Here is a 26,114-nt window from a genome sequence, read left to right on the forward strand (position 1 = left end):
TCCAGTTTTAACGAAGGGTTTATTTGCTAGATCCCCAAAAAGCCAAACTCAGCACGTACCACCCTACCCTACCCCTAGCAAGGACAGTTCTATAAACAAACATTTCCGGTCATCCTCTCCTCCTTTCCCCAAGGCGACCCCTTTCTGTGTCCGCCGAGACGGAGCGACTGACCCCCGGAAGTACTAGCTGTGAAAGGCACGTGGCACTGTCGTTCTGTTCCCACACCTGCGACACCTGTGCAGGTAAGTGGGGCCTTTCCTGAAGCCTCCCTCTTTTGATAGAAATTTACTGAGAAACTTTCTTAGCAAAATATTTAAAGGCCCCTCCCCCTGCTGACCCCACATCAGTTACCTGCCGGAAAAGTATAGAATTGAGAAGTTTTTTTTTCCCTTCGCTGTGATCAAAACACTGAAAACGGAAGAATCTCTGGTTGCTCTATCTTCTAGAGTCATGTACTTAAAGAGACTGACAGAGGAAAAAGAACCTCAAGTTCTGCGACTCCCCAAAATGGGTAACGGAAAACAGGGTTTGGTAAGAACAGCTCAAAAAAGTGACGGTCACTCCAGGGCGGGTCCTCCCTCGTCCATCAGAAACCCTGCACAGATCCAACAGCATCCGAGTCTCAAGGAGTGACCACATCTCAAAGAGAGCCAGGAGACAGCGCTGAGATAATGGAACCGAACAGAATGCGGAGGAAGGCACGAGGCAAAGAATCCCGTGGAGTTTTTTTTAGTGCCATTTTCATTTAATAAGCCAGTAGGACAGCAACCTAAAGCCCGCGGCTGTGACCACAGCGGGACGTTTTGATGGAACTGCTGCAGGACACAGGCTGGAGGGTGGGCGGCTGGCACCCCCTGGGCTCCCAGCACCAGCTCCCGGGGCAGACCTACGGCTGGGGCGTGTAGCGGAGGTATTTCTTGCCGGACGGGAGGTCTTTGGTGAAGACTCCTTTAGGGAAAAGTTTCTTGGCTTCCTCTTCCGGGATGGTTGGAAGGACCATCACGCTGTCTCCGACCTAATGAACGACATTGAGAACGGTGAAATTCAACGTTCAAGCCGGAAGGCAAGCGTGAACTTCAGAACCCCAGGCTCGCTGGCTTCCCTGTTCCCCGAACATGCCGGGCTTGCTCCCAGGCAAAGTCTCCTGCCCTGGGCCTCCCCTGGCAGCTGGATGGAAAGACCGCCTCCCCACCTCTGAGCTCTCATCGTCCCCTTCTCTCTCGATGATTCTCTGGCACTTATCGCCACCCAGTGGACTGTAACCTGGCTTACTGTCTGGCTGTACCCGCGGGAATGTGAGTCCCAGGGGGCTGGAACTTGACGGTTCTCAGCTCTGTCTGGGCTCCATAAACGTATGTTCAGTGAATGGACAGAGCATTTTAATCGATCTGCTCATCAGAAAAAAACGAAACCTGGTATGCAGGTTAGCGTATTTTCAAAAGGTAGCAACATGAAGATACTTTCGTGCTATTATCCAGGTCTTACCTACTGCAGAAATCCTGGACATTACAAGCTTAGGAGTAAGTGTCAGAGAATTCTACAGGGCTTTAATGAAGCTTAAAGGAGGGAAATCCTCCAGAACAGTAAGATACTGAGTTTTCCAGCCAGGATTTAAGTTTCGTTGTAAATATTTTGCCATCAGGGAAGGGTTGAAGGTTTAAGAAAAGTCCTTTTATTAGGAAAGGACACCATTCTGACCAATTCATTTGTCCCAACAAGCCAGAAGCTAGAAAGCAATACAGGAAGCCTGTGTTTTATATAATAGTGTTAAAGACCTTGAACATGGCCTCTGAGACGAGCTTAAACTCGTGAGGAAACTAGAGCCATAAACTCAGGAAAGCCACGAGGGCACCCCCCGCCCAGTGGACTCACATGCTGGGAAAGGAGCCCCAGGCGAGAGGAAGCCTGGGGCAGCCACCTGGACGCCAGCCCCGTAGCCTTCCCCGCCCGCTGGGGGCGCTGGGGGCGGCTCTCTCGGCACCCTTACCTTCCAGTCCACCGGGGTGGCGACCCTCTTCTCCGCTGTCAGCTGGAGGGAGATGACCACTCTGAGAATCTCGTCGAAGTTCCTGCCCGTGGTAGCTGGGTAGAGGATAGACAGCTTCAGCTTCTTGTCGGGGCCAAAAATGAACACCTGCAGAGCACACAGACGCATCAGGAGGATGAGCCCTCTGAGTGTGTTTGATGCGAAAGCCTCTCAGAACGCTCGCCCATCTGAGCGCTTGAGCATTAAAAATGCTCAAGGGGATAAAACAAAACAAACAAAAAACCCCCACACATCAGGAATGACACACCAAACTTAATCAGGGGGGTGGAGGGGGGCTGGGATCTCAATCCTTTTCTTCTACTTATTATTTTTTTTCCTTTTTTAAAAAGATTTATTTATTTATTTTTAGAGAGGGGAGGGAGAAAGAGAGAGAGAGAGAAACATCAATGTGCGGTTGCTGGGGGCCATGGCCTGCAACCCAGGCATGTGCCCTGGCTGGGAATCGAACCTGAGACGCTTTGGTTCGCAGCCTGCGCTCAATCCACTGAGCTACGCCAGCCAGGGCTTTATTTTTATTTAAAAAAAGTAAAAAAAAAAAACCCCACAAAAACCAAAAACCTTTTCAATTACAGTTGACATTCAGTGTTATGTCAGTTTGAGGGGCACATCCCGGTGTTCACGGTATTTTTCTGCACTTGGCAGGGAGTTCTGTTTGGTCCTGGCTGTCCCCGTACAAAGAGCTGACCAGGCAAGGCCTCAGGCGGGTACTGCATTAAGTACGGATGACTGTCACAGAAATAATACTCACGGGAGTGGCTCCTGGCCCCCGCCTGGCTGCCCTGTTTGCAGATGAGGGACTAGGTTGGCTCTCCAGTGAGGAAGGGCAGGACAGACGAGAACTGAAACCCAGAGCTGCCTTCTGAAGGAGGGCAGGACCCACCCCTCGAAAGAGAGGGCTGCCAGGAGAGCTAGAGGACAGAGTTCCCAGTTCTGGACGACCCCTTATCCTAATGACTTATTTTACACGGATTTCCAACAGCTAGGAAGTGAGCAGTTTGGCAGTTTAGCTGAGAATTCTGCACGTGCACCTCGGACCATCGGTGAGAGGGCCACCAACACGGTCACACCGTTAATGGACATTAACAGGCATCCTCCTGTCTCCTCCCGTTGGTCCAAGCGTGTCCTGCGACGTGCAGCCCGGCCAGTCGTGAGGACGACAGACCGGACCTGGCCCACTCACCACGCGCGCCGTCACGGGCATGCCCTTCTCGTCCTTCTCGGCTGGGTCCAGCATGCCCAGCAGGATGGCGAGGTCCCGATTCTTGTCGTCAATGATGGGAAAAGGTAACTTCTCCGTGGGCTCCTCGCAGTTGTAAGCGTTGATATCCTAAAATGCAGGTGAAGAGGAAAGAGAAAAATCAAAACCAGGCTCATCCTCTGAATTCAGTCTGGGAGCCGCCGGCACACTGCAAGGCAGGGAAGGGGACTAGAATCATAGTAGTTACCCCAAGCAATTTTAATAAGCAGATGAATGAGTGAAAGCTCCCACCCCAATCGTTCACGGACAGGAAGAGCACAGGGTAACACACTTCCGTTACAGCCACAGACCCTTTTCACGCCCAAGTCTCTTAAAACACAGCTTGCTTTCACTGCTTTGAGAAACAGCAGTGACCTCTCTAAAAGCTGAGTAGGTTAGCGTCAGATCCCAATGCAAGGTCACCTCTGGCTTCCCAAATATGGTGAAAACCACCAAAAATAAGGGGTCTTTTCAAGTCCACTGCCCCTAGAAACAATGTCACATGCAAAGGTCATTCTATAGATCTGATCCCCGTCTCAGAGGCACCCTGACTCCAACATTAAGCTACTGTAAGACAGATAGCAAGGAATAAAAAATAAAACCACGAAACCTAAAGCAAATGTAAGAATGGAGAGTTGAACATATATTTCAAGGACAGGGTAAACCTCTTACAGGTGAAAGGGCAGAGGGCAATGTGCACTCGGGTGAAACGCACACGGAGAACAAAGTGCTTCAAGTCGGAACTTAAGGACAACAGTGTACTCGCCTTTTCTCTTTCTGCCCTCCTCCCTTGGTAAAACCTCACTCGTTTCTACTTTTCCTATCCCTGCAAGTTTTTTTGGGGGGGGTGGGGGGCACGAATCTAGCTTCATTGTTTGATCTGACAGGGCACTGACACAGCACTTTAGCGGGCTCAGGGCTGCGGCGAGCACACGGGAGACCCAGTTCCCGTCTTCAAGGGAACTTCCCCTTTGCTCAGGTGACTTCACAAACGGCAGGTGCAGCCTGCGTGCATCGCTCTACAGAGATGCTGAAGGAGAAAGGGGGCATCAACGCACTTTGAAGTGGGTAACAACAACAATTTTTAACACGTCCCTTAATTTTAGTATCTTCCCTTCCCTTCTGCTGTCATTGGCTGCCTGTCAGGTCACCACCATCAACTTGGTGGTACAATCAGTTTGGTTCTAGAGGCACTTTGGGGTTCCCACAAAACTAGCCACACGCCAGTTTGGGCACCACTTCTGACGCTCGGGGCCTGCTCCTATCCCATGAAAACACAGTTTTGAACATTCTGCGGCAGAAGTCACCAGCTATAAAAGGAGCCCGGGTGTGCTCCTGTACCTGTAAAGGTGTTACATAACGGGCTATGAGCTCCTCCTCCAGCCATCCGTTGTTTAACTACTGCTAGGCAGCAATTCTCTGTCCTGCCACTTGCCTGACAGGTGTTACATCACACCCAGGAAACCGAAGAGCCCTGTGCTCTGGCTTTATTCTTCCCTAAACCAGGCTCATTCCCACTCCCTGTGATCCGATATCAAAAAAGAGCACTGGTTTGAGGTTCAAGTTGCGGTGCCACCGTTTCCCAGCAGGGCGTTCTTGAGCAAGTCCCACCGACTCTCCGAGCGAAATGCCCTCCCCTTTTCGATGTGGCTCTTCTAACCTCAGACACCTGGGATTGGCCGGCAGGGAATGGCCAAGGGTTACAGCCCCGGGGGCCCACTCACAAGGAAGTACCACCCCTCCTCTTCAGCCGCACTGCGGAATGCCTGGCCGGGGGCCGGGCACACACGGTCAGCATCCCTCCCACGCGACCTATGTCATTGGTCAGCAGCGCGCTGGATCACGGTCAGTAAACTGTTCTCAGCTTAAGTATCGACCGCCATAATGACTGCCCAAGTAAATCCTCCCGTTGAAAGAAGACAATTCCTTCAGCCGATTCGTTTACAATCATCTAGACCGACCGCCTAGGACATACTGAGTGCCGAGCACCGGACCAGCAGAGCACAAAGCAGGGGTGTGCCCCGGAGAGCCTCCACTCTGGTGGCGAGCAGCACACAGGCGAAATCGCATGTGCCAAGGGAAAACCCAGAGGGGGACGGGGGGCACAGAAGGGAGTTACAATTTTATTTTATTTTTTTTAAAGATTGTTTTTTTAACTTTGTTTATTTTTTTCTTTTTTTAAAGATTTATTTATTTATTTTTAGAGAAGGAAGGAAGGGAGAAAGAGAGAGAGAGAGAAACATCAATGTGCGGTTGCTGGGGGCCGTGGCCTGCAACCCAGGCGTGTGCCCTGACTGGGAATTGAACCTGCGATGCTTTGGTTCTCAGCCCGAGTTCAAGCCACTGAGCTATGCCAGCTGGGGGCAGTTATAATTTTAGAGAAGGAAGCCAAGAGCAGCCTTGAAGGTATCATCTGAGGTGAGACCTGAAAAGAGATGATGGCAGGGCACAAAGATACCTGGGGAAAGAGACCTCCAGGAGGGATTCCGGATGTGGTCTGCAGGCCCAGCCGACAAGTGTGCTGATGGATCAGACACGGGAGGTGGGCCAACCAGGGGCACTAAAGAGGCCTGCCGGATCTGAGGCCTGCCGGATCTGAGGCCTGAGCAACCGCAGAAACGCAGTTGCTAGTAGCGGAGGTGAGCAGGGCCCAGCGAGAAGAACAGAACCGCAGTTCCGGACAGGTTAGGTTTGAGGTGATGGGAAATCGGGCAGACGCTGAGCAGGCAGGGGCTGAACCAATCGGGAAGCCAGGAGAGTCTGGCCTAGAGATGAAAACTGGGGAGTCGGTGTACAGATGGGGTGGATGAGCTCCCCGAGAGAGAGTGTCCATGAGAGAGGAGAGTCCAAGGAACGACCCAGGGCGACTCCAGCATAAATCAGGGGCTGGGAGACGACGGCAAAGCTCAGCCTGAGCCTGAGCAGGACCAGCTAGAGACGGGGTGTCCTGCAAGCGAAGAGAAGAAAATGTGGGGTATGCTGATAGACTAAGAAATAATGAGGGCTGAGGAGGCCCTTGGATTGCACACGGTGAAGGTCACTGTGCAATCCAAGGCAGATTTTCAAATGACCAGTCAAGTCCGAACCTGAGGTTTACGTAAACCTTCCCATCGAAAAGACCAAGCCCCTCTGTAATTCGCAACCTGGTTTGTGAGCACACGGCACATGCCCGTGGATACGATACCTTGCTCCATGCAAGATGGTCTTCAACGCTGTCTATGGAGAGGGCGATCAGCTTAACGTTCCTCTTGGCAAATTCCGGGGCCAGCTTTGCAGCTCGGCCAAGCTCCGTGGTGCACACGGGCGTGAAGTCCCGGGGGTGGGAGAACAGAATGCCCCATCTGCGGTGAGGGAAGAGAGGGTTACCACGGAATGAAGAGGTTATTGCGAACAGCATGTTCAACAGAGTAAGCCACACACCCGAGATCGAAAGTGACGTTTTTTTTTTTTTTTTTTATGAGAGTGACATTCTTCTTCTTCTTTTTAATGAATGCTTATAAAGACCATTACTTTTAAACTTTTCTGTTGAGGAATGCTTCTTAATCTGACCTCCGGAAAAACCGATATTTAAAGCCCAGTGAAAGCAAGGATACGACACTCAAGATGACACATATTTGAAAAGACTAATTTAAGGGTGTTGCCCCTTTTCATAAACTGTGGAGCCACCCCGACTCCGTTTTAGTAATAAAATCTGTGTGACTCAAACCAAGTAGCTCACTGAAATGACCATTTTTTCTTACCCTCGTGTAAATTATTTTTTCTGGGCACATCAGCCCCGACATTCAGCTCCAATAATGGGTGTCCCCTTCGGCCCTGAAGCCGAACAGATGCCTGACTGCAATAATAAACAGCTTATGTAACCTGAAATGAATAGGCTTGTATCCTTTGTGTGTATGGAAAATTAACGTTGACATGTGGCTTCTTTGAAGTGAATGGGTATAAAACCTTTCAGGAAACTGCTTGCCTGAGCTAACCTGCCCAACAGGTCACACAGCAGTTGCACCTTGATGCAGGAGCGCTGGAGACTTTTACCTGTCTCCTCATTTCAGTGTCCTTTTCCTCTTGCTTCAGAACAAGTGGGTCTGAAAACTGACAACCTACCAGCTAGACTTCTAGAACTACAGATGCTTAGGTGAACACTATTACCTAGGTCATCACTGCCTCAGGTTAAACTTGTAGAGATTTTAAGCACGTTTCAGGCTAAGTCACAAGAAACTCTGGAGGATCGTCTCCTTCTCCTTGGCAACCCCAAACACCTCTCTCTGCCGGGGAGGAACACTGAATGCTCAGTTTTCCACACTCCCAGGGACCTGGGACATCAACGGCAGGGCCCTCGCCCAGACGAATCTAGCGTAGGTGCCAAGCCGACCTCTCCAACTCTGCCAAGCTTCCTGAAGCACAAAGAACACGGCGGAGACGAGGGTACCCCCTTCCCACTTCCATCTGTCGCCCTGCTCCCAAGGCTTTGGGACAGGAAAAGATCTTCTTACGAAAAGGATGGGGCGGGGCCCTCGGGGAAAACTGGGGAGAAAGGGTCATATGGTTAAGACTGTGGAGGTGTCTGGTATGTGTACTTGTTTGTAAAGGGCAATGAGAAGGGCATGAATCTTCTGAAATAAGCAAGCTCTGAGTAACATCCAGGCCTTAGATTCTACAGAACAGGATCTGTCTAAAGCTCAGATAAGACCTTTGAGAAGAAATGGAGCGGGGCGTATCCTCTTGTTCAGGGAGCGAGGAATTGGGCAAGTCGGGCGTTCTCCTTCCATTTCCTGGTCACACGCTCGGGACCTTGTTTTAAGCATCTTCACACCCCCTCCTCCCTGAGCAGCCACACTCCAGTTCACCACTCGGCTTGGAAAAGGAATCAACTCTGAGAGTTTCTGACTGCAGCCTGCGCCAGGGAGAACATCAATTACACGATCCCATTTCCTTCCTTCCTTCCTCATTTTCAAAAGACAAAGGGTTTCCTCCTTTGAGAGAACGGTTCCTACTCACTAACCCCCAGAAAGCCCCAGGCACGCACGTTTTGTTTGGTGCAGACTACTGTGAAGAAGCAGCTGCTACCACATGCGTGAAGACACAGGGATTAATCCTGAATAAACTCACCAACGCAGCCCCAAGCCCCTGAGCTGTGACCAATTGTCTGGGTGGGTGTCTGTAAAGTTTAAAATTATTTTAATTTTTTGGCCCCCTGTAAAAAGAATAATCTGAATCAAGAGTTAACTGTCTGGCCCTGGCCAGGTAGGTCAGTTGGTTAGAGCATTGTCCCGATACGCCAAGGTTGTGGGTTCGATCCCTGGTCAGGGCACATACAAGAACCAATAAATACATACATAAGTGGAACAACAAGTTGATGTTTCTCCTCTCTCTCTCTCTCTCCCTCCCACCCTCTTTCTGTCTCTGTCTCTCAAACACACACAAAAATGACAGTTTGAATTGAGATCGCACACAGAATGGAGTCTGGAAAATACAGAGTCTGGCCGGAGTAACTCCTGCTTGAGTGTGGTTGGCTGGGTAACAATATGGGTGTAATAATTTACAGTTTTAACTTGAACACTTCGCCTAAAATGTCATGTGGTGTGCTTGAGTGTGATATTGTTATGTTACAGAATTACATGCAAAATCATATGCTTAAGATTTTATAATAAAGAAAAGGGCATTCTTTGTGCTGGACCCTGTATATTAGACGAAAATCCATGCATTACAACGACGTAAAGGGCTCAGAGGTCTTCTGGGGGGTGGGGCAGACTTGTACAGTATTTTATAGATGCGGGTATTTTTCTCATCTTCCCACCAGTGGGTCGCTGAGATGGTACCGCTTTTAATCAAATCAAGATAGATCTAGAGGCCAGTCAACTATGCCAACGACAACAAAAACACCTAAGAAAGTAGTTAGCTTAAATAGTGACAGTATTTATAATTGTTGCTCTAGGAACTATGCTTCCTGTTAATATTCACCTTTAATCCACACAGCCTAAGAGTGCCACTAAGATTTTTCTGTTTTATGGGGGTGAGGGCTGTGGGTGGAAATGGGAAGGAACAGGCTCTGAAAATCCCGTGGGGTTTTGGAGAGATACTAACGCCTCGATTCCGAGTATGAGGCTGTATCTCTGAAGCCTGCTCCTGCCTTCATGGCCTGATGTTCCCTTTCTCCTCCTTTTCCTAGCTGAGTCCTCTCTTTCACAAAGGTTAGCTTTTCCCTCAATGAGCAGCTGGAAATGGACTTGATGATGGGTTGTAAGGGTTAGGTCTAACATACAGAATCTCTCCCAGGTCCTCTGCACAACCCTGTCCAATCACTGATTCATCCCGTAAATTCCTTTCTCTCTGTGTATACACAGAGATCCCCGGGCATCACATATAAAATCAATTTACTCCTAGGCATCCTGGTACAACTGCCGGACCACGTGCTGCTGGAAGCAAGGCAGAGGGGAGGGGCCGTGGGGTCACACCGCCGGGAAACAAAGCGTCTCAGAGTGCCGAGGTGCACCCTCCTAGGCCTTCCCTGGCAAGAGCGGGTCGCTGCACAACTGAACAACCTCAGAAGGCCCTTCCCCCAAACTGTTGCGAGTTCTGGAATGAAGGACACACCTGCATACAGAGCGTTCTTGATTCCTCCCACAGCAGTTATCAAATCTTATCCTGGCTAGTCAAGTCTTTTGGCCACGTATCTGGCAGCTGGCGGTTTTAAAGTTTACATTTTGTACCAAGAAGCCTGCAAATGCCAGGCAGCAAACAGAATGCTCAGGTGAGTGTCCTTGGACTCTGGCCTTAGACACCCACCTTCCCCCGGGAGCAAATTCCAGAACCGAGGGAGGGAGGGGACACGATCCCGGGCACGAGTCCCGGGAGGTGACCGCTGAGGCGGCCCAGTCTCTGCCCCACGGGGCTTCAGCTGGACCGAGCCACCTGCACAGTTTACCAAACCGAGTTAAACAGACAACAAACCCGGCTCCGCACGGACCTCCAGTTCCTGGGACCTGCGCAAACCCAACCTCGTTCCCCTCCCCCTTCCCCCGCCAGGAGCCAGCCCAGCCACGCTGGGAGGCTAGGGAGAGGGAGGCGATCAATGGCCGAAGCGGGGCTGGGGACACACGCTGAGAGGCACGTGCAGGAACCGGTGTAGGCGGGGAGGAGGCAGGCGGCGGGCAGAGGACTGAGCGGCGGCGAGAGCGCGAGGGGAGAAGAGACAGGGGAGGCACCGCCAGGTCTGGGTGTAACCAGAGGCCAAGGCCGGGGGAGAGATAGCCACTTACGAGTCTCCCAGATAGTCGTGGAAACGGATGCGGCCGACGGTAGTATTGGCCTCGAAGTTGGGCGCCTCGTCCCCGAGAAGGAGACCTCCCGGCATGGCGGCAGCAGTGACGCGGGCCGGAGAGAAGGCGCTGCAGCGGCTGGAGAAGGAGGTGCGAGTGCGGAATAAGTGGGGCCTGGAGGGGCGGGGCGGGCGGGGCGGGCGGGGCGCAGCGGGGCGGTGGGCGGGACCTAGGCCAGTTGGGCGGGGCCAGGGGCGAGGGGCGGGGCTAGGACAAGGCAGCCTTGAAGCTCTCTGGAATCCGCCACGTTCTTGCCCCTCCCTGCCTGAGCCTGGGAGTTCGCCGCAGGTTTTGACCCTGCAGTGTGTTCGGGCTTTGGAGGCGAAGAAAACGCAACGCAGTGGGAACGGGGGCCCCAACGTAGAGAATCCCACAGCCACCCCAGGAGACGCAAAATCCGCACAGACCCTCCTGCACACCCACCATCAGGGCGACCTTCCACTCCCCGCTCTGATAAGCGCGAGCATCTGGAGTCTGGCTGGGCCAGCCCACCTGGCCATCATGAACTGTGGCATATGGGAGGATGTGGCAAGACCCAGCCATGTGGAGCATCTTATGTCAAAGGAAGTGGCTTTCTTATTGCAGCAAAAATTCTCGCACCAAGTTATTCAGCGCTTGGGGAAATGTAACCAAATTCTTAATTTTTATTCCCCTCCCCACTCCCAGGGCTCACAATGAACCTCAAATAACACAATAAATCTGAAATCTAAATGTAAATATTAAGATATGTGATCTTCTGTGTGCAGGTCAACTCTGCCACCCAAGGAGGTGGGAAGCTTAAGATTCATTCATTTGCTTTGTATGTGCTAAGCATGACTCAGGCAGGAGGACTTTTCTTGGAGCTTTTGTTCTAGTGGGGGAGACATACTTTTAAAATATATTAGACTTCTCTGGCTGACAGTGGCCAGAGGGGACCTGAAAATAGTTCACTATTCACTTGACCCAGAAAACCCCACCAAACCATGCAAATCAAGAGGTTCAAGTCTCCGTGTTTACTTTAAAAACACTTGTGAAACTGCTCAGGCCACCAAAGGTATGCACATTTGAAAAGCCACTGGGGATCTGAAGGATGTCACCTCTCAGAGCAACGTGTACCCTTCCGTCGCTACAACGGTGGAGTCGGTGGGTGTGCCCGGGCCAAACACTGGGGCTGGACACAGGGTCAGGGGCCCAAAAGGAGTGCCGAGTTCCTGCTGCGCGTGCCTAAAAATGCAGCGAGTTAGCACTGAACTTGAGGGTTCAGATGCAGAGTCTCTGGTCGTGGGGCCTGTCCCGGTGAACAAAGCTCCCAAGAGTCAGTGCGGAACTCAGGGGGTTCCCGGCGGACTCCCCCACACGGGAGCTCTCCCCTCCGCACTGAGACGATCCCACCGAGAAGGAGCAGGTGGCGCCTCAACCAGGGGAGGCGGCTGCACGGAAGAAAAAGACATCCCAGAAGAAACTGAAGAAACCCAAACGGGTGGCCCGGGAGTGACTTCAGCATGAAGTAAATGCTAATAAAAGTAAATATGTATATTGGATAGCAGTAAATACTATTCAGAGGAATAAAATAAGGTGTGCTAGAAGGGACCGGGGTGCTGCTTTGGATTGGATGGGACGCTGTGGGATAGCCTCCAGCATACTGTAGGTGAACTACTCAGCACATAGTGAGTGCTCTGGAAACGGTAGCTATTATTTGGACGATGATAATGGTTTACACAGTAGTGCTTGCTTCGTCAGCTGTAAGCTAGGCATCAGGCCTGGTGATGCAGCGGGGAGGTGTGGTCCCCAGGCTTCCAGGGAAGGCCGCTTGGACGTGGTCATGATGCAAACGCAGAGTAAACGCGGTTGGGGGAGGGTGCCAAATGGTGGGAGTTCCGGAGTGGGAAAAGTGCTCCGGACGGAGTCTCTCAGAGCCAAGGAAGGCACATGGCGATCTTCGGAGAAGTGACTCACAGACTGTGGATTTCAGTTTTCATCATCGTGGTGTGTTCACCCGTGTGGGTGCACACTAATCATGTTTAATCAGCTCTCCTCTGAAACAAAAACTTTCAATAGATTATTGCTAAAATTTCTAGCCCCTCAAGAAAACAGTAAAGCTGCTGTAATTGAATCTCTAACCTGATCTGATGCCAAGCTTTCGTTCTAGAAGCACGGTGTCTTAGCTCCTTTTGTGGGGGAGAAAGAAAAGAAAAGGAGAGTGATTTGACCTCTGGGGACTACCAGTAGTCTGTGGAGATAGACTAGAAAAGTCGGATACACCACCAATATGGAGAATGAAGACAGAAATGGATTCTTCATCCCCATAAAGGGCACAATTATAGAAGTATCTAATATACATTAAGCAAGTACAATAAAATAAGAGTCTGTTGGACCCCACAGTACCAGGCACTGCAGCCCAGCTATCCTCTGCCACCGTGCAAACTTGTCCACTTTAATTCTTTGCAGCATTTTCAGATCTTCTGAATTAGCTATCAACCTTTACAAACATGATTGTTTCCCCTACAAAAATATCTGGATATCTGCCTCTTAAACGTCAGAAAATCTAGCCACGCCGGGCCCATGTTCCACTTGCCAAACACTGGCTAGAGAGTAGCCACCTTAGAATTGCATGTTCCCGTTTGTTCAGAAAGTTCCCAAACACTTGCTGACATTGTCTATTGTCATTTTTGCTCCACTCCTGCACTGTAACTTTTATTAGACTAGAACTGGGAGGACAATGAATCCTATCTTACTATAGCCCTATCTCTGTCAAGACGGTGCAAATGGAAGGTGGACGGAGGGCTTCGTGTTCCCAGGAGGAACAAGATAAAGCCCATTTCTTTCTAAAAGTGAAGGATGTTCCCACATACTTGATATGCAAACACAGTTGAGAAGGAACCATCTGTGCTGCCTCACTCCTGGCAGTTGGGGTTCACCTCTGAACCCCATTCTAGAGGGGGAAAAATCACACTCCTTTCCCAAGGGCTTGTGAGAAAAGTGCCATGGGACAGGAGGGGTGGGGGAAGGGCCGAGGGGGAGGCATGCCAGGGAGAGAGAGTCCAGAATACGGAAAAGGGAAAGCGAGGCTAAGGGAAATATTTTCTTTACAGAGTGGGGGGCTCTGGGATCAGAAAAAAAGTTGTTTTCAGGCAGCTGTCAGGGTTGGGGAGAAGGAAGGCGTGTGTGGACTTTCAGAGGGCTGTGACTGCGGGCCCATCAAGTCCCTCTGCCCTTGCTGCTTTGGACAGGTTGAAGGAGAAGGGGAAAAGATGGGCAGTGGCCATTTGGGGGGAGGACAGTGCATTGTGACGTCTGTCTGTCTGTCTCTCTCACTAGGCTGGGAGCCCCCGTGTGGGACCTGTGAGACAGAGTGGGCGTGGGACCAGGCTGCACCAAGCAGAATCGGAGAAACACCCGGCCACCTTCCTGCTGCCAGGACAGCAGCTCCTCTGCCTCCAGCTGGGAATCAAGGAGCAACGTGTCCCTCCCCAGAGCTGTAGCCGGGTAGAAATTCCTATGCATGTGGGTGGAGATAAGTGAAACTTGTAACCGATCTTAAAAAGGCGGGGTTGTGTTTTGAAAACCAGTTTGTAGAAGCTTTCTTGTTAAACTTGAAGGCCTTTTCAGAAAAAAAAAAAGAAAGAAAGAAAGGTCTGGAACACACAGTGGTGGGGGCGGGGCTGCTGTCCCTGCTGCCTGGGTGGGGCTGACCCTCTGGCCCCCCACCCCACCCCCACTCTTCTCCCTCCCGTTCAGTGTGGTCACTCCCCTGTCCCCATAGGGCCGGACATCTGCCGTCTGGAGGGAAATTACAGCAGGACATGCTTCAAAGTACTTTATATTAGACTTATTAACTTGAAATAGATAAAAAGTGACATTTATAAAAGTGATGGTTATAGTGTTAAGATCACCTGGTTGGTGGCATTTCTGTGTGTTTTTTAGATTTGCAGGAGTTTTGCCAGTGCTCGCCTCGCTTTCTTCTTCCCAGACTGAGCCACGTCGGGGGCCTGACGGGGCCGACAAGCCCAGATGTGTCATATTTGTAAACATAATTTATACGTATTTTAAAAAGACTCAAACTACAAATAAAAATAATTCTCATTTTTATGCCAACATTACTCAATTTATAAATAAAATAACACTTTGGAGTTCATCTTTTTAAGGAGGGGTTTAAACGTTTAAAACTAGTTTTAGCTCAAAGAGTCTTTAAACTAGGTCTCAAAATCCACAACTGTAATACACTCACTGCCAGGTGAAAGCCAGGAAGCTGTCCGGGCACCTGGCAGTGGGCAGAAGCCTCTCTTTCACCTTAAAATTCAATTGCTGCCCTATCTCTGCAGGAGAAAGTTCTGGAAGGAAGAAAGGACAGTGACTGCCCCAGGGCAGGAAGGATGATTGACATTTTGTGGTATATTCTTTTGTACTATTTGAATCTTTAAAACTGTATGTCCGATATCTTTTTCAATAGGAAATAAAAACCACTTAAAAAACTGGCCTGCAGAGAAGCTGGGATCTGAGGCTAAGAGGAAAGCCCCCAGTAAAAGGGGGGAGAAGAAGAAAGGGGACCCAGGGGAATAAAAAGAGGTGAGTGGGGGGATTGCCACTTCCTGTGTAGAGTGCTGAAGTCTTACGGAGTGCAGAAACAGAGCTTTGAGCCAGCTACATTTCTCGTCATTTCACAAATATTCCAGGGACCCCACCCAACTTGCACGTAGCATTCTCTCCTGTCCAAGTTGCTTGTAGCTCTGCCCCAGGGTGGAAACCTAATCTGGGCCGACCAACGCCCGCCGGCCTGGGCGCTGCTGGGCCTCTGCGGACCTCGTGACCCTGGTACAGCCGGAAGTTGGAACAGAAAAGGCACAGGGTCTGTCCTCCCCCGGCTCTATCTGGGCTTGCGGATCTTGCAGCACTTGACACAAGTAGGGGCTCAGTAAATGTTATTCCTCTTCTTCCTCCTGGACGCAGTGCTGAAATTCTTGGAGGCGAATGTCCCCGCCTGCCCGGCGAAGTGTTGCAGGCAGGAGGCGTGTGTGGCTCAGAGCAGGCCTGACCCCCGCAGGGGGGAGGCAGTGGGTCCAGAGAATGCTCCTCCAGGGTGGCCTGAGCAGACCCAGCGTAGCCAGCACCACCTTTTCCTCCGTGGCAAGAAAAGTGGAGCATTGTAGGTGAAGTCATAAGCTAATTAATAACGACCAGTATTCGACCAGGGCTTTATGGCTTACACAGGACGCTCCCACGGATTTTTCTCATTTAGCTCTTGCAACAATCCCGGGCAGCCAGTCACCCATTTCGCAAGAGGAAAGCCACTCATGAAGCGGCTTACCCAAGGTCAAACCCTCCATGATGGAGGGAGGACTCCAACCAGGTTTCCAGAGATTCAATTTGATGGTCTTTGGAGGGTCCGCACAGCTGATGATGGGAGAGGGGTTTTCCTGCTCCTGTGGGTTGCTGTGTAGAGATAGCACCTGGCGGGGAAATCCTGGATCAGGCCTGACAGACACATCGGGCTACTCAGAGGGTCACGCTTTCCTTTGGCTGAGCAGCTTTCTCACAGGAATGCCAAGCGTGCGCCTGTTCGTTCTGTGTGCCCTCGGGGGACTGCCCTTTGAAGCGAGTTGTAAAAGAACCTGTTTCACTCCGCAGCCTTTCGGAAGACTCACGGGGCCCCAGGGGACGGCCTCCGGCGAGCTGAACGGTCTTTGCTCTGCAGTGGGCCTCGTCAGAGACACGGGTAAGAAGGCAGCTGCTGTAATTGCTCGGATTTCTTTCATAATGAGAACATTTTAGTGCTCCGCTGAAGAAAGTGTGCCAAGGAGTTCTGGGCTTAGAAATTGCTAAGTAAACCAAAGAGCTTGGACAGAGAATAACTTCCAAAACGAAGACGGTCATGACTCATTAAACAGACTCCAACCAGCCAACCAGCCAACCCTTAGAACTCAACGCACAACCCAGTCTTCACTTTGTACCAGAAGCTGATATAAATCCAATGTGGATTCCAGACCTAAAATTTAAGTGTGAGATATACAACAAATTGAACATAAAGAAAACATAGAAGAAAATATACACAATTACTGTATGGTCTTTGAATGGGAAGACTTCCTAAGTATAAAGGAAGAAACCATAAGGAATAGATTTGCACCGATGGAAAAATTGTAAATCTCGGATATCAGAACATGTGATAAACACAATTAAGAAGCAAGTGTCATGCTGGGAAAACACTTCCAAAGTGTTATTATTCTTAATGTAGAAAAGAGGCAAAAGATCCAGTTCACCAAGGAAGACATATAACTAGCCAATAAATATATGTAGAATCATTTAAATTCACGGCAAGTCAAAGATGTGCACATTAAATTCATAAATACTTTTCTACCTGTGCAGATTGGCAAGGGGGCATTTTCAGTTTTTTTTTAAATGGTATTTTATTGATTATGCTGTTACAGTTGTCCTGATTTTTCCCCCCATTGGTCCCCTCGACCCAGCACCACCCACTCCCTCAGGGAATCCTCCCACCTTCGTTCGAGTTCACGGGTCATGAGTGTAAATTCTTTGGCTACTCCCTTTCCAATACTGTCCTTTACATCCATGTGGCTATTCTGTAACTACCTATTTGTACTTCTTAATCCCCTCACCTCTCACCCATTCTCCCCCCACCCCCTTCATCTCTTTAACCTTTGACATTTTAATTGTGATGTGTCTTGCGGTGGGGCTCTTTGCATCTGTCTTGTTTGGGACTCTCTACACTTCCTGGACTTGCATGTCTATTTCCTTCACTAAATTAGGGAAGTTTTCTTTCATATTTTTTCAAATAGATTTCCAGTTCCATGCTCTTTCTCTTCTCCTTCTGGCATACCTATGAAGAGAATGTTGGATTGCTTGAAGTTGTCTCACAGGCTGCTTACGATATCCTATTTTTTTTGCATTCTCTTGTTGTTCTGATTAGTTGTTTTTTCTTCCTTATGTTCCAAATCATTGATTTGATTCTCAGCTTCATCCACTCTACTGTTGTTCCCCTGTAAATTGTTCTTTATTTCAAATAGTGTATCCTTCATTTCTGATTGGATCTTCTTCATGCTGTTAAGATCCTCACTAAGTTCCCTGAGCATCCTTATAACTAATGTTTTGAGCTCTACATCTGAAAGATTGCTTATCTCCATTTCATTTAGCTCTTTTTCTGGAGTTTTGAACTGTTTTTTCATTTGGGCCATGTTTCTTTGTCCCCTCATTTCAGCAGCCTCCCTGAGTTTGTTTCTATGTATTAGGTAGAGCTGCTATGACTCCCTGTCTTGGTGGTATGCCCTACTGTAGTAGGTGTCCTGTAGGGTCCAGTGGCACAGCCTCCTCTATCACCCAAGCTAGGTATTTGAGGTGCACCCTTCATGTGGGCTGAGTACACCCCTCTCTTGTAGTTGAGCCTTGGTTGCTGTTTGCAGATTAATGGGAAGGACTTACCTAGGCCAGTCAGCTGCAAGGATTGGTTGTGACCACTGACCACCAAAATCCACCCTCCATGGAGGATCAGCTGTGCAGGGGCAACATGGTGGTGCTCTGATATGGCCTGTGGCTGTCCCCTGGGTGTGCTGGCCCTGGGGTTTTCCAGGTGGTGCAGGCCAAGGTCAGCCCCCACCTGTGTTTTGCCCGGGGTCTCCCTTCCTGAGTTATAAAGCAATCTGAGATGGCTGCTACTTGTGCTGGGCTTGGAGATTTCTAGGCGAAGCCCAAGTTGTGAATCTAGGCTGCTAGTGCCGGGCCTGGGGCTCACGGAGGCCAGGTGCTGCTTATTGGAGAGGATTTAGGAAGCTGTGCTGTACAGCCAAGACCAGCCATTCATATGGAAAATTGGCTTGGGCGGGCCCATAAGTTGGGTGGGATGGAGTCTCTGAGGATCTCCAAGGCAGATCAAACAGTGGTTGCCAGGTTGATGGAATCTTACATACAGTACCAGTCTGCTGGCTCTCTGGGGGGAGGACCCAGAAAAAGGACAATGGCTTCTGCTCTCCTTGATGCTAGACACCTCAGCCTCCTCCTGTGCACCACTAGTGCCTTTCAAGCCACCACCCTGGCGTTGGAGCCCAGAGGGAGTGACTCTGAGCAGGTGAGTCCGTGTGTGGGTTCTTTAAGAGGAACTGCTTGGGGCTCCAGAAGTTTCTTCCACCAACTCAATCCCTGTTGGTTATTGCAGACAGAAGTTGTGGGGACTTATCTTCCTGGCACTGGAACCCTGGGCTGGGGGCCCTGGCGTGGGGCTGGGTCTCCTCGCTTCTGAGATATCCCTTGGGATTTTTATCCACGTGTGGGTGAGGGACCAGCTCATTCTGCATCTGTGCCCCTCTTGCCAGTCTGGATGGATGTGGTTTCTTTCATTCTGTAGTTGTCAGACTTCTATTCAACTCAGTTTCTGTTGGTTCTGAGTGATGGTTGTTCTCTATTTTAGTTGTAATTTTGTCGTGGTTGTGAGAAGAGGCGAGCCATGTCTGTCTATGCTGCCATCTTGACCGGAAGCCAACATTTTCAGTTTTATATGATTCTGGTAGAAGTGAACATTTCCTGGAGATAATATAGCAATGTGCATTAAGAGCTATAAAAATTCTTATTTCATTGAGGTCAACGAGATCCTTGCTGGGCCTATATGAAGAACATTAACTTAAAAATTCTATATATACTTTTAACTGTGAGGTGTGCTACGTTTTTTCATATAAAGATTCAGTTTTGTGAATATATCAATTTTATCAAAATTAATTTTTAAGTTTAATGTAATTCCAATGAAAAACTCTAGTAGGATTTTATTTGGGGAGGCTGATGGGAATTAATAAAGTGATGTTTTTCCCTTTTTAAAATTGTTATTCTATTACTCTTGCCCATTTTTTCCCTCTTTGCCCTTTTCTGCTGAGCCCACCCCCAACAGTCAATCCTCACACCGTTGTCCATGCCCATGGGTCATTCACACATGTTCCTTGACTAGTCCCTTCCCCTTCTTTCAACCCTTATCCTCCTCCCTCCTCCCCTCTGGCTGCTGTCAGTTTGTCCATGTTTCCATGTCTCTGGTTCTGTTTTGCTCATTAGTTTATTCTGTTCATTAGGTTCCTCTAATAAGCGAGATCATATGGTATTTTGTCTTTCACTGACTGGCTTACTTCACTTGGCATATAATATTCTCCAGTTCCGACCATGCTGTTGCAAAAAGTAGGAGCTCCTTCTTTTTTTTTTTTTGCTGTGCGGTATTCCACTGTTTTGTACCATAGTTGTTTATCCACTTCTCTGCTGATGGGCACTGAGGCTGTTTCTAGCTCTTGGTTGTTGTAAATAGCGCTGCTATGAGCATAGGGGTGCGTACATTCGTTTGAATTTGTGTTTTGGGATTCTTGGGCTATAATCCCAGCTGTGAAAGGCAGTTCCATTTTTAATTTTTTGAGGAAATTCCATACTGTTTTCCACAGTGGCTGCACCAGTCTGTATTCCCACCAAGAGTGCACTAGGGTTCCCTTTTCTCCACAGCCTCACCAGCACTCGTTTTTTGTCTGTTTATTAATCATGGCCATTCTGACAGGTGTGAGGTGCTATCTCATTGTGGTTTTTAATTAAGCATTTTCTTGGGGTGCACACAATTTTACTATGAAAGAATAATAGAAAAAGGAGCTAAGAGGATTAAGCAGGAAAGGCACATGAAGTGGGATGTGAACATGTATTGTAAGGCCACAGAGCTGAGGACAAGGCTGGTGCAAGAAGAGACACCCAGATAGGCTGAACAGAATAGAGTGACCACACATACAAACTCTAGTCTCTGTGGGACTTTAGCCTGTGATAAAAATGGACAAAAATACCATGATTCAAGAGATGGTGAATAATTTGAGAACCTATCTGGGAACCTATCTGATCGCACCGGGAGGGCGCCATTCGCACAGGAAAACGGGGCTTGCAGCTGACCGCGCCCCTAGAAATTTGTGTGCTGAGCGGACGCTTGACAGTGTTAGAGAGCTGCTGCTAATCTGGGTGCACCGTCTCGCAATTATGTTTTACTGTCGCCTTTGGCTATTAGAACGGCAGGTGGAAGTGTTTACAGATGAAATAATGTGTCCGTTTGCTTCCCAACGATGCGGGGAGGACACAGGGGTGAAGGCAGGTTGGACCGTGAGTTGGTAGTTGCTGAGGCCGGACGGAGAACACACGGGGTTATTATTCTCTCCGCTTGTAGGCACATTTAATTCTTCCATACTCAAACGTTTTACGAAAAGAAGTGTTATGAAAAATATCTGTTTCTATGAAAAATGTGGGTTTTTTTTCAGAGAGAGAGAAAGTAACCTCCTTTCCATAGTCCCACGTCTCTCCAGAGACCTGCTGGCATTTGATGTGCTTAGAAACGTGACTCCTGTCCAAACAGAAAAGAAAACATGCTCAGAATTTGCTTATCGTCTGTTAGGTGCTAAGTAAATATTAACCGACCTTTCACCTTTTGCTTGTGAGGAGAGTGGCTGCGAGGGCACACCCCTGCCCCACCCCCCTCCGCCTCCCAGCCCCTTAGCTCTCTGTGGTTCCAAGGAGGAAATGACCCCAGAAGCTGACCCAAGCACTGGGCACAGGCTGAGCAACCCCGTCCGTGCCTGCCCCCCCCACCATGAGAAAAAGACCAGGTGGCTCATTGGCCTTTGACTCCCCCCAACACACACCGTGGCTACTCTACCAGTGTCTGCAAAGGCAGCGAGGCAGCGAGGAGTTTGATTTCGTGGGTTCAGTGAAAATTTTTAAATGTATTTTTAGAGAGAGGGGAAGGGAAGGAGAAAGAGAGGGAGAGAAATATGGATGTGAGACAGAAGCATCGATCGGTTGCCTTTTGTACACGCCCAGCCAGGGACCGAACCTGCGACCCAGGCGTGTGCCCTGACCAGGGATTCAGTGGCGACCTTTCTCCCTTCGCAGGATGATGCTCAGCCCACCGGGCCACACCGGTCAGGACCACGGGTTTGGTTTTCTAAAGAGCGTGAATGAAATTGCTCACGGGGCTTTAGCAATGTCTTCCCATGCTCCCCAGACACCTCCGCTGCAGACGTGCCACCATCAGAAAGTGGCATCACATCATCTGGGGGAGGAGGGGGGTCCCCAAGTTAGCAAGAGCTTTGGGCGGGGGCAGGGTGGGGGCTGAAGCTGTCAGCTGCGCCTTTGCCAGATACACCCTGTGCTTAAATAGCCCCTCGGACAGGCCCACTCAAGTCTGCAGGTCATTTTTAATCTTCGCCACAGCCCTCGGGACAGAGTGTGCAGGGCCTCACCCACGGCCGTGGGGTCAAACCCACACCTAGAGACTGTCGGCATGGCCTAGCTCTCAAGGTGTGTGCCCCTCACGAAAACGAGTGTGTGTGCGGGGGATACTTTTGGAGGAGATGGGTATGTGTATGGCTATATTGTGGTGATGGTTTCACAGGTGAATCTCCAAACTCACCAAGATGTGTACTTTAAACATGCCTATTATTTTTTTGCATAGCAATCAAAATAAAATGATTTTTGCTTTTTAAGGAAGGGTTGCACCTTGGCCCGGTGACTCAGTTGGCTGAGCATTGTCCTGTGTACGCCAGAAAGGTTGCAGGTTCAATTCCTGGTCCGGGCACATCATGCCTGGGTTGCCGGTTCATCCCCGGTTGGGGCGTGTGTGGGAGGCAACTGATCGATGTTTCTCTCTCACATCGATGTTTCTCTCTCCCACTGTCTCTTCCTCCATTCCTCTCTCTCTAAAACCAAGGAGCATGTCCTCTGGTGAGGATTGAAAAAAGAGAAAAGAGAAGGGTAGCTGAGCTCGCTATGGGAAGGGACATGGGTCAAAGAACCCAAAGGCCACCGGGGAATCCAATCCTTGGGCCGCGCCTGTAAAGAACAGCCCAGCGGTCCCCATGGGCCTTACTTACCCAGCTAGGTACCCTACACAAATGGATTTTGTTTCACCCTGAGGGAGCAGGTAATTTAAGCCAGAAGAACAACTCCGGGTGGGCTGTTGAATTTAAATTTTGGTGATAGAGGTAGCCTTGGAAGAGTTACAGAAACAAGAACAGCGGTGTGAAAAAAAAAATGAGGGAGGTTTTGATTGTTTTTCCAAAAGAGGTAAATTAGCAAGGAAGGTAGATTTGGGGAAATAGTCATAGGAATTCACCTTGCAGGGACACCGTCGGTCTTGGCTGGGCCCGCAAGGGTTTCTTCTCGTTAGCCCGGCATGTTGACAAGGTTTATTTTATGCCCCATGAAAGCAGCTGGCAGGTGACAAGAAACTCCCGGACGGATAAGGAGGCAGCAATATGATGGGAGGGAGGGGGCTTCAGTGGGCCCGGGGTTCGGAGCCCAGCCGCGCCTGCCAGGTGTTAGCCCACCTCGCTCTAGTTACTTGCTTTGCTGGGGGCTCCTTTTTCTTACCCATCAAAATAGGGGTCGGGTTGCCAGTTTTACGAAATAAAAAGAAGCGATAAAAAAAACGCCCAGTTCCATTCGAACTTCAGATAAACAGAATTTCTCTGATATAAATGTGCCCCGTGAAATGTTTGTGTCTCATGCAATCAGTATGCCCCGAATAGTGTGTGGGCAAGCTTACAGTCAGTATCTGAAAGTCAGAGGTAACTAACTGGGCACCCTGTTTTTTATCTGGCGACCCTAAGTGGGGAGGGTGATGTAAAGAATCATCTTGCAGGGATGTGGCGGGGATAAAATAATGCCACATTTAAGTCTTAACCCAGTCGCTGGTGACTAGTCAAAACCCGAACACAAGGATATGACTAGTAATAGTGAACTTTCCTAAAGGTATTTATTTTAGTTGTAAAATGTCAGCTGTCTTGTGGTGTGCCTGACACACGAAACTGCAAGATACTTACAGTGTACATCCTGGTGATGGGGTGTATGCAGCTAGAAAGGATCCCCCTCCCCGTCTGGTTCGTTGACACCTCCCATAGTTACCTTTCCTCCTCCTTTCCTGTGAGAACATTGAACTTCTACTCTCTCAGGAAGCTCCCAGTCTAGCGTTACCAGCTCTAGTCATCCTGGGTTACTTGAGATCCCTAGGTCTTCCTCATGCGGGAGCTGAAAGCCTGCACGCTTTTGCCAACTTCTCCTCCCTCTCTGCCTTGATCCTCCACCCTCCTTGTACCCTTTCCACCCCTGGCAGCTCCTTTTCTGCTCTCTGTTTCTATGAGTTAGACTTAAAACAAAATACTCCACCTCTAAGGAATACCACGCCGAATTTGTTCATCCATCGGTGGCTTATTCCATGTAGCGTAATGCCCTCAGCGTCCATCCACATAGCTGCAAATGGCAGCGTGTTTTTTCTTTCTCGTGGCTGGATACCGTTCCCTTGGGTTTACACGGCATAGCCCATGTATCTGTTCATCCACTGATGGACACTCCGGTTGTCGTCCTGTTGCGGCTGTTGCAAATACTGCTGCAACCAACGTGGAAGTACAGCTATCTTGTCGATATCCTGTTTCCGTTTCCTTGGGATACACACACAAGTGGGATCACGCGGGCTAGCTCTGTTTTTCATCTCTTGATGAACCTCCATGCTGTTTTCCTCAGTGGCTGCGCCAATTTTCATTCCTCCCAGTGGCGCAGAAGTTCCCTTCCCCCCACATCCTAGCCAACACGTATCTCTTGTCTTTCCCATGGTATCTATTCTAACAGGTGCGAGGTGATACCTCTGTGGGATCGTTTGCAATCCACTGTCATTAGTGATGCCAAGTGCCTTGCCACAAACCTACCTGCCACTTAATATGTCTTCTTTGGGGAAAAAAAAACAGGTATTCTGTTTCTCTGCCCATTTTTAAATTGGATTTTTTTTTGCTAGTGAGTTATATCAGTTATTTATATAATGTGGATGTTAACCCCTTGTTAGATATGAGGTTTGTGAGTATTGTCTTCCACTTGGTAGGCTGCCTTTGCTGGGTGGAAGGTGTTCTATGATGCAGCCTCACCTGTTTGCTTCTGCTGTTGCTGCTTCTGCATCAAACCAAAGTCCCTGCCAAGCCGCTGTCAAGGAGATTTTTCTGTATGTCTTCTTCAAGGAGTTTTATGGTTTCAGGTCTCCTGTTCGAGTCCTTTATTCATTTTGAATTGCTTTTGTGTTGTGTTGTGTAACGCAGGGGTCCAGTTTCTTTCTTTTTTCTTTTTTTTTTTCCCCCAAAGGTGGCTATCTGGTTTCTCCAGTACCATTTATTGAAGAGACTGTGCTTTCTCCATTGTCTAGTTTCACCCCTTTGTTGAAAACTAATTGGCCACATACGCATGGGTTTACTTCTGGGCCCTCTCTTCTGTGTGTCTGTTTCTGTGCCAGGATCGTGCTGTTTTGATGACCGTAGCTCTGCAATACAGTTCGAAATCAGGAAGCAGGCTGCCCCCAGCTCCATCCTTCTTTCTCAAGATTGCTGTATCTGTTTGGGGCCTTTCGTGGCTCCATCCAGAATTGTGGACTGTTTTCTTCTGTTTCTGAGAATAATGCCATCGGAAGTTCAATGGCGGCGGCGCTGACTCTGCACAGCGGTGTAGACAGAGCCACTCTGTGTAGTGGTACACAGACCGCACAGTCTGTACCACTGGGTGCTACAGACATGTTAACAAGAGACATTCTTCCAGTGAGTTATGTAACTATTTAATTGTGTAAAAGATTTTCTCTATAATTTTGTTCTCTGGGGAATCGGTAAAGTAAAAAAAAAAATACTCAGTGACACTCGCTAACGATGGGAAAGCAGATTTTACTCAGGACTGTTGTGACAGGTACAGGCACCATGGCAATGAGATTTTCCAGGGGGGCTGGGGAGAGCGACTGGGTTCAACGCGGTGTATAGCGTGGGAAAGTAGGGGGTTACGGCCAAGGAGCCGGTGGGGCCAGTGGAGGAGGGATCACCAAGAGGAGCTCCTTCTGTGAGTGGCCTTAGACTTACTCTGGGTTCTCCGCCAGGTGACCTCTGAGAATGGTTCGCTATTCACTTGACCCAGAAAACGCCCCCAAAGCCGTGCAAATCAGGAGGTTCAGCTCTCCGCGTTCCCTTTAAGAATACTCGTAAAGTTGCCCAGCCGTCAAGGGTACGGACACCCTAAAAGCCACCGGGGACCTGAAGGATGGCGCCTCACAGAAGCGGTGCGTGCCCTTCCGTGGCTACAACTACAACGGTGGAGTCGGTGGGTGTGCCCGGGCCCAACACTGGGCCTGGACACAGGGTCAGGGGCCCAAAAGGAGTGCCGAGTTTCTGCTGCACGTGCCTAAAAGTGCAGCGAGTTAGCGCTGAACTTGAGGGTTCAGATGCAGAGTCTCCGGTCGTGGGGCCCGTCCTGGTGATCAAAGCTCCCAAGAGTCAGTGCGGAACTCAGGGGGCTCCCGGCGGACTCCCCCACACGGGAGCTCTCCCCGCCACACCGAGACGATCCTACCGATCCCACCGAGAAGGAGCAGGTGGCGCCTCAACCAGGGGAGGTGGCTGCACGGAAGAAAAAAAATACACATCCCAGAAGAAACCGAAGAAACCCAAACGGGTGGCCCGGGAGTGACTTCAGCATGAAGTAAACACTAATAAAAGTAGAAGCGGGAAACAGAAA

General features: G+C 49.6%; 1 protein-coding gene across 1 annotated transcript; it reads right to left on the reverse strand.

Moving 5' to 3' along the window:
- On the reverse strand, window positions 1-10,720 carry PRDX6 (peroxiredoxin 6). Its single transcript, XM_028530767.2, has 5 exons — window positions 10,542-10,720; window positions 6,470-6,626; window positions 3,229-3,375; window positions 1,989-2,135; window positions 1-1,016 (listed from the first exon to the last, which is right to left on the reverse strand). Exons 1-5 carry the CDS (start codon window positions 10,634-10,636, stop codon window positions 888-890), a joined length of 675 nt encoding a protein of 224 aa, XP_028386568.1. The 5' UTR covers window positions 10,637-10,720; the 3' UTR covers window positions 1-887.
- Between the last annotated feature and the right edge of the window lie 15,394 nt (window positions 10,721-26,114).

The sequence above is a fragment of the Phyllostomus discolor genome, chromosome 14 (assembly GCF_004126475.2).
Source record: "Phyllostomus discolor isolate MPI-MPIP mPhyDis1 chromosome 14, mPhyDis1.pri.v3, whole genome shotgun sequence".
In the NCBI taxonomy this organism is placed as follows: Eukaryota; Metazoa; Chordata; class Mammalia; order Chiroptera; family Phyllostomidae; genus Phyllostomus; species Phyllostomus discolor.